Below are 8446 nucleotides of genomic sequence, written 5' to 3'. Positions count from 1 at the left end.
AGTGAGTGTATGTCTTCAGAGTTTGCTGATTTTTCAGCATCTCATGGTATAATTCATCAATGTACTATGTCATACATACCACAACAAAATGCTGTTATGGAACACGAAAATAGAACCTTGATGGAGATGGCATGGGCATGATTAAGGGAGTATTGCCCAAAAAATTGTTGTTGGATACCATAAAGTGTGCAAATTATGTCTTGAAAAGGTCCTCCACGAGGGCGTTGAATATTATCACTCCCTATGACACTTGGGAAGGTTGTAAGCCAGTGAATTTATACATGAGAGTGTCTGGATGCCTTGGGTGTGCACATGTCCCATCTCAATTACTGCACAAGCTTGAGGATAAGGCACTTAAATGCATCTTCATTGGTTATAGATAAAAAAGCAAAGGCTATCAGCTATACCAACAAAGTCCTAGGAAGATTGTTATTAGTAGAGATGTTGTCTTTGCTAAAAATTATGTTATGCCTTTGCAGATTGTCAAAAAAAAGTCAACTATCGTTGCTTCTAATGTCTTCGATATATTGCTAGCATGATTCATCCCCATCAACTCAGTTTTTTTAAAAGAGGAGTATGAGGGGGGAAAAGACAAGAAAGGAAAGTGGAAAAAAGAGGGAAACATGGAGTGGAAAGAGGGAGGTGTGAGAGGATGTGTTTTAGGGGAAGTTAAAGAGGGGAGAGAGAGGGAGGATAAAATTGGGAATCTAGAATGGGAAGTGAGGGGGTGAAGAATACCTTTAGGAAAATGGTGGGATTAAAGGTGGAAGAGGGAGGGGATAATTATTGCAAAATTTTCATAAGAGCATCATGCACTTCATCAACGGTTTGTTTTCACTCTGAAACTTTGACTTCTTCTTTGAATAATGTTGGTTCTTCAATTTCCATAAAGGTAAAGTTGCTTCTAATGTTGCTCTTTTCTTTTACGAGAATATCTTTTGACTTGTGTTGTGGAACACTTTGCAAATTTTATGCTGACTATGGTCATTGCAATATCACCTATATAATTGCAATTTGTTCTTTATGTGATCAAAATGGAATGATCTCTATTGACGTTGATGGCAAAGTATGAACCCTATGTTGACAAGGGTCAAAAGCATAGTTAAGTGTAGTCCATGTCGACAAGGGTCAAAAGCACAATCAAGAGCAGTCAACATGGGATCATGAGTGTGTATTGAAGCATGGAGGGGACAAGATATCCACCCCTCAACCCTATCCCTGTTTGGAATCCTACAAGCTTTTCCTAAATCCTACGAGTGCCTAAGGAGGTGAAAATCTCCATCGACCATCATGAACAACCATTCTTCCCTAAGCTAAATGCAAGAACTACTTTCCATGCTTAAGCCTAAATCTCCAATCAGAATGTGACCCAAGGGCCTATGCTACAATTGTGATCACTACACCATGATGACCATTAAACCATAATTTTAACTCACCAAAACATCAGACCTTGGAATTGAGAGAAAAGGGACAACATCGTCATGTTGTTATCGAGAATATTAGCACCTTAAGGATTAGCGAGGCATGAGAATGCTTGCGTGAGGAAGACCCCTTTAAAACCATCAATGATTAATCACTCAAGGAAGGAATATTAAAATTATTTTGATAAATTGATAAATTAAACCTAAATTACTAGCTCCAACCTTCCAACATCCATAAAGCGAATTAACTACTAGACACACAAATCTTAACACTAGCCCTACCCTAGTAACCCCCCCACATTCTATAAAACCTCCACCACCACTCCATCATGCCTCGTCCACTTTTTCTTCTCCATTTTTCCTCCACCATCCCTCCTTCTTCCACATCCACCTCTGTCGGTTGCCTTCTTCTTCCACTTCCACATCCCCTCCCTCTTCTGCCTCCACCCCACCTTTTTCCACCAACTTCACCCTCCTAAAGGTATTCTTCTTTTCACTTTCCCCCCCGCACTCCCCATTCCAGATTCCCCTCTTTGTTCTCTCTTTCTCCACCATTGCTCATTCATCTTCCACATCCACCTTCGCTAGGTGCCTCCTTCCATCTTCTTCAACCTATATATATATTTAGGCTTAGGCATGGAAAGTAGTACTTGCATGTAGCTTAGGGAAGAATGGTTGTTCATGATGGTCAATGGAGATTTTCACCTCCTTAGGCACTTAGGATTTAGGAGGAGTCCAAAAGGGGATAGGGTTGAGGAATGGAGATCTTGTCTCCTCCATGCTTCAATACACACTCATGATCCCATGTTGACTGCTCTTGATTGTGCTTTTGACCCTTGTCGACATAGACTACACTTGACTATGCTTTTGACCCTTGTTAACACATGGTTGATACTTTTCCATCGATGTCAATAGAGATCATTCCATTATGATCACATAAAGAAAAAAATGCAAGTTACAGGTGATATTGCAATGACCATAGTCATCATAGAATTTGCAAAGAGTTCCACAACACAAGTCAAAAGATATTCTTGTAAAAGAAAAGAGCAACATTAGAAGCAACTTTACCTTTATGAAAGACTTATGGAAATTGAAGAACCAACATCATTCAAAGAAGTAGTCAAAGTTTCAGAGTGAAAACAAACCATTGATGAAGTGCATAATATTCTTATGAAAATTCAACCTATATACATATATAATATTGTATATGAGAGCAACATTTGAGGGTTTTCAACTTGAACAATCGAAAGCCACGTGAGAACAAAACAAGTTTCTTGCTTTAAAAATTTCTTGCCGAAAGCACCTGCACTTTGAGGTGAAGCTCTATATTGTGGTTGGCTGCAATGTCCCGAAAATGGAGATGATGAGACTTTCATGCTTATTCTCTATCATTTTCCTGTGTTAACGCGAGCACCTGGAACAATGGCGCATGGTGGAAAGTATAATTCATAGTTAATCTAGCATTCCAGAATGTTGAACGTGGTGTCACGGGAATGCCCTCTTAGGGCATGTTTGCCAGTAGCTGAGTTGCATATTTCTTTAGCTCACATGCATGAGGAGATGGTGGTGTTCGGTGCACTTGGGTGCTAAAGCGAGTCTAACGGTTTTGTTACACTCGTTTGGCCACCTGGTTTGTTACACTCGTTTCGCCACCCGGTTTTGTTACACTTGGGTCAATGAATGCCCAGCTAGTCGAACACATCCATGTGTTCCTATCAATTGATCGTGTTCTAGAATGCCATGATGGTACATTGTGTCATTATGCCAATACGTCGATTGGATTTCATTCTGCACTTTAAAAGTATAGTTCTCTGCAAAATCAACAAGTGACACCACCACATCCTCTGGAAAATTTTTGATACTCTTTAAATTGGGAGTTCTGCGAGTGAAGTTGTGCGTGATAAAGACTTTTAAGTGGTGCTCGAATTGTTGGATGAAACCACTCGAATTGTTGGATGAAACCACCTCTGAGCTTCATGTGACCTGTGATTAGTGAGGGTGAGATGCACCGCTAGCACCGCCACCTTAATAACTAGTGCTGAATGACTGGGAGTACGCGCTGAGGTAACTGTAACTAACGAGGGTTTAGGGTTTACATCACTCAAACTGAGCCATTTCTATGTGGGAGTGTAGCTGCATGTTCTGAAGCTCATTCACGCCTTCTCCATCTCCAGGTACTTCAAAATCTCTCAGCCTCTCTGTGCAAGCTCATTATTTGCATAGGAATCATCTCGTACCTCAAGAATCTGTTCTCGAGCATTCACTGACTGTTTAAATCAATAGGTGGGTACGGTTCTTGAGATGTCTAGGCCATAGTGTTTGTCGAGGTGTTCGATCAGTCACGGACCTGCCTTTAGGGCCTCTAGATTTCTTCTTCGTATGAGGTAGAAAGATCCCGGATCGATCACAGTGCTCGAATTTGGGCTCGGATCCCGGATCGGTCGCAGTGCACGATTCACTGGGGACTCCACAGGATGGGAAGTTTTGCGCTCAAACGCTCGGTTCTCAATGGCATTTTTCTTTGTCGCTTCATTTCGTTAAGATGGGCTTCTGCTCGCTCGTTTTCAGCGGGGATACCTTTGCACTCCGATTTACAGCAACGGTCGTTTCGTCTTTGGAAAGGAGGTAGTCTGACATCTCTACATGCTGGATCTGGATCGGCACCCTTTACTCAGCTCAGCAGGGGAATGCATGTAGAAACAGCTGTTGATGATGTTAGCGCTAAACCCACCGACGGAGATAGTCACACACAAGCTGCTGCTGCCGCGCTTCAAGATTACCTCCAGAAGTCTGCCAAAGTATACCTTTCTGATGCCATGACTGTGGTGGATAAGGCTCCGTTGTTTATGAACAGTTTGGTCCAACTTGCTAACCAGAGTCATCAATCGAAAGAGGCCAGTGGTGAAGTTGATTTTCGCAAGCATGTGGAAACAGTTCTGAAGGAGACAAAGTCCAATGTTCTTGAGCCAGTCTTGGAGAGTATTGGAGTAGTTTCTGAAAGGTATCAAGCCCTGCTTCCTAGATTGTTGACAGAACCAAAGGACGTACAGCAGCTACTCTTCATCATCAGAACATTTCATAGGCTTGGTTTTTCAAGGCATGACATAGGTGAGATTATTGAAGGGGAGTTGAATATACTGTCCTACAGTGATGACGAGATTCAGGCAGGATTACAGACCTTGAGAGAACTCCCGCTTTCTGAAGAAGAGATTTTGAGCTTGATCAGAAAGTACCCCCTGGTTTTGAAATCAGAGGTCATGAATAATCTCGGGTTTCTTGTGGAGGAACTGAGTGAATTACCTGCCAAGGATGTAATCTGCAGAAAAGCAATATGTGATAATCCCGGCCGTTTGCAAAGGTTCTCCAGAAATGGTGCCCGACAAGTAGTGAAATATCTCAGGGGTTTTGGGCTTTCTGGCGCTAAAGTCAATGAAATATTGCAGAAACATTTCCGCTTGGTGCTTTCAGACGTTGAGAAGGATCTCAAGCCCAAGGTTCAGTTCTTGAAAGATTTGGGTGTACCTAGGGAGCATTTAGTGAAAGTCGTAAGGAGATGTCCAGGGTTCTTTTTTTACAGTTTGCAAGATGGACTGATCCGAAGATTGGAATATTTCAAAAGTCTGGGTTTTGAAAGTGCTGATTTTGCGAAAGTGGTCTCACGGTATCCAGCTATATTTAGTGCTAGTTTAGAAAATAAGATCAAGCCAGCTGTAATGGAACTGGAGACCCTTGGTTTGACTGCTGAAAGCCTGAAAAAGGTCATACTTTACAGACCATCGTTATTTGCTTATAAGCTTGGTGGGGAAATCTCTAAGCTTATCAAACAGTTGAGTGAAATGCAATGTTCTCAAAACAAGAAGGTGACAGCTTTCATAAAGCTTTTTTCAAGGGGCACTGAACAACGAACAAAGTGTGAGGATTGCTTGGTGCAGCATGGTTTATCACAGGCTGAAGCAAAGGAGGTACTGGAAAAGGAACCTGGTATTTTAGGCTACAATGAACAAGCTCTTACATTGAAAATAGAAAATCTTACAAAAACACTGGGTGTACCCATAAAAAATGTTGTAACGGTGCCCGAGTATCTGTCATCTCAACTTAGAAAGCGGGTATTGAGGCGCCAGAGAGTGCTGGCATACATGAAGTCAAAAGGCTTGTTGGGAGATATGTTGTCACTCAAGGACTTGGTGGCACCCACAAATGCACAATTCTTCAAGCTCTACGTGAAACCTCATCCTGAAGATTCAGAGCTTTCAAAGATATGGTGGAAAAATGAAAGAGGAACTGGTAAGTTTGATTGCTTTGATTTCATTAAAAGTTCTGCTGAAGATTGTAAAGAGTTGAAAACGAGCTAGCAAAAGCTTAATTGTAAGTTTGGAGAAAAACATTTTTCAATGAGCTCTTTTGAGGGTTGCCTTTTGAGGGTTAACCGTTTGAGCATACTCCTGTATCAAAGCAGTGGTGCTGCTCTAGTCTTCTGACTGACTAGAGGATTGGTAATGGATCTGCCAAGTCACTGCCCTTATCGATGATAAAGTTTGATGGTGAACATCAAACTGGGCAGCAATGCCTATGGATTGATGCACTAAAAGGAGTATCAATGGTGGCATTTTGGACCACCAGTCTTTTGAGTGGATACTCGAGGAGGCCTTGGCAGTTAACAGGAGTGCTGGTATCTGTGATAATGCTGAAGCCAGGTGTTGCCTGTTGTTGAAGTACATCTCTGCTCAAGCCACTGGGCATTCAGCAGCATATTATCGTTCTGTCTGAGCTTTAATACATAATTGCATCACTAAATGGTCCCACCATCTATTTGCGATCTCATCCATAGAAGTAATGCTAGTTCTTTCTTCAAAGCTTGCTCTTAAAAGTAGGCTGAAAGAGGTCTAATTGTGTCATCCCATTAATTAGTTCTGCTTAGTGTGATAATTAAATATCAAGGGAAAATGCTGGTCATTATAGGACTAAGTGTTAACTGTCTGAGTGAGACAGTTGAGCACATGCCTGTGCAAATGCATCTGTGCACACACATCAATGCTCTCTTAACGTGATCATGGAAACAATAACATCCTATGCACATGGTGTATATGTGCAAACACAAGCTGTTGTGTCTGAAAAAGGATTTTTTCCTTGAAAATATGATTCTCCTAAATTGGGTCGCTCACACACTTCTGCACAGGAGCAGACATGCATGCCTGAAGAGAGCTATACCATGAGGTTTAGCTATGCCTGAAGAGAGCTATACCATGAAGTGTAGACAACGATGGACATACAGATAGAAGGGCTACACCAATTTCCATGCTATCATATAGTCACAAATCATGTGCTAACTTGAGTGGCAATGTGGTATTTCAGTCTATTCACTGGTAACTTGGTATTCCATCTACTTCTCTGAGGTTTAGGTTTACAACAAGTGAGAGCATTCATCATCAACTCCTTAGAAACAAACAACATGCTACTCTTGATATTTGCAAGGGGAATTCGGTCATCATGGATCCAAAGGGCATGGTTTACTACTTTGCAAGGCAACCATCCTTGGGCTGTGGCAATGTGTCTTGTTCACATTGCCTCTAAGACGAAAAGCCTCCTCAATCCCGTATTGTAACTCTTTTGCTTATTCATTGCGCTTTTAGGTTGTATGAATGGCCAGTATAGCTCTACTTTTCATGCGTTCTTACTCAAGCAAAGAAGACTAATGCAAGGGCCTCAATAACTCTCTATGGCAAAAAGATGTCTCATAAGTTTTTTTGTGGAGTGTTGACTATGTGCTGTGCCTTTAGAAATATTTTCTTCGCCTTCTCCCTAGTTGGAGCATCACCTATGGATTTTAGCACCTATGATGTGACCAAAAGTGGAGAATATAGGGGCAAAATGCAACTCGAAATGGTCACCTATTTCAAGTGCAACCTAAAGTGAATGCTATGATAGTGAAATGTTAACTTAAATACTACATGCATTTGAGACACTTTCCACACTTGATCTTCGCGACCATGTTGACACACAAAAGTCCACACACCCACGCGTACTTGAGCATCCATATATACAAAGGCCTTCCTACTAAGTTTCTATCTACACTCTGGAGGTGAAGGGTAGACTCAATCGTGATGACAAAGGCTAGCACCAAAGGAGAAGTCTAACAAAAAAGTAGTCCATATTCTTTTTATTCAAGCTACAACTACTTGTGAAGACTATATGATTTCATTTTAATCTCCCCCAAACGAGCAACCAAAAAAATGCTTAGACCATCTAGCTGATAGGGCAACGCATTACTTTAGCTAGTGCTAGAATCTCCTTAATGAAACATATGCTTTCAACATATCCTCGAGAGTTTGGATGTCTCTCTTTGTCAAACCATTTGTCTTAGGATGACTCCCACTACTCATCCCCAACTTAGTGCTAAGTGCATCAAATACAAAGTCCAACCATGACTATTAAATCTTGTGTCGATATTTGATATCATGGATCTCGACCATCCATATAGACAAAATATATTGCTCATGAACAAATCCATTGCTTGTTTGTAGTAGGTCAACAATAAAACCCATGGAAATGCTCTCCCATCTACAAATGGTAACTCTAATGGTTGTAAAAGACCAAGTGGCTTCACTCATTCTATCTATTAGCTTGACACAAGAAACATCGTGTAACATCTTCATGAATATGCTTTTCCATCTTGGCAAAAAGAAATTATGTTTTACAAGCTTGCATGTAAAGACACCCGAATGTCCTACACACGGGCTATCATGCACTGATGAATGATCTTCTACCTAATGAATGATGGGCTATCATGCACTAATGAATGATCTTCTACCTAAGGTAATTCTGACTAGATGTAACAACCTTGCCATTTCTCTTAGGCACATCATCTATATATAACTTGCATACATACGGCCTCCCCTAGAAACCAAGTCATCTAAATCTTGGGTTTCATTATAGTAGCCTAATGCTAAAGTCTCTTGACATACTTGTCCACTTTCTAAGTTTCTCTAATCGGAGTCATTAAAGCAGGTCTTTAATGCATGAAACTC

General features: G+C 41.1%; 1 protein-coding gene across 1 annotated transcript; it reads left to right on the top strand.

The window, feature by feature from the left end:
* Window positions 1-3495: 3495 nt before the first annotated feature.
* Window positions 3496-6235, top strand: LOC147899695 (transcription termination factor MTERF15, mitochondrial-like). Its single transcript, XM_087378599.1, has 2 exons — window positions 3496-3595; window positions 3705-6235. The coding sequence occupies exon 2, from the start codon at window positions 3896-3898 to the stop codon at window positions 5771-5773; it is 1878 nt and encodes a 625-aa protein (XP_087234725.1). The 5' UTR covers window positions 3496-3595; window positions 3705-3895; the 3' UTR covers window positions 5774-6235.
* The last annotated feature ends 2211 nt before the right edge of the window (window positions 6236-8446 follow it).

Source organism: Dipteris shenzhenensis, chromosome 8, assembly GCF_047967505.1.
Source record: "Dipteris shenzhenensis isolate YYH24624 ecotype China chromosome 8, Dip_SZ_1.0, whole genome shotgun sequence".
In the NCBI taxonomy this organism is placed as follows: Eukaryota; Viridiplantae; Streptophyta; class Polypodiopsida; order Gleicheniales; family Dipteridaceae; genus Dipteris; species Dipteris shenzhenensis.
The sequence above is the reverse complement of the archived record's forward strand: the minus strand, read 5'-3'. Positions and strand labels throughout refer to the sequence as shown.

Coding starts and splice junctions, on each gene's coding strand:
- LOC147899695 (XM_087378599.1), top strand. CDS start 3,896: ATGGGAAGTTTTGCGCTCAAACGCTCGGTTCTCAATGGCATTTTTCTT.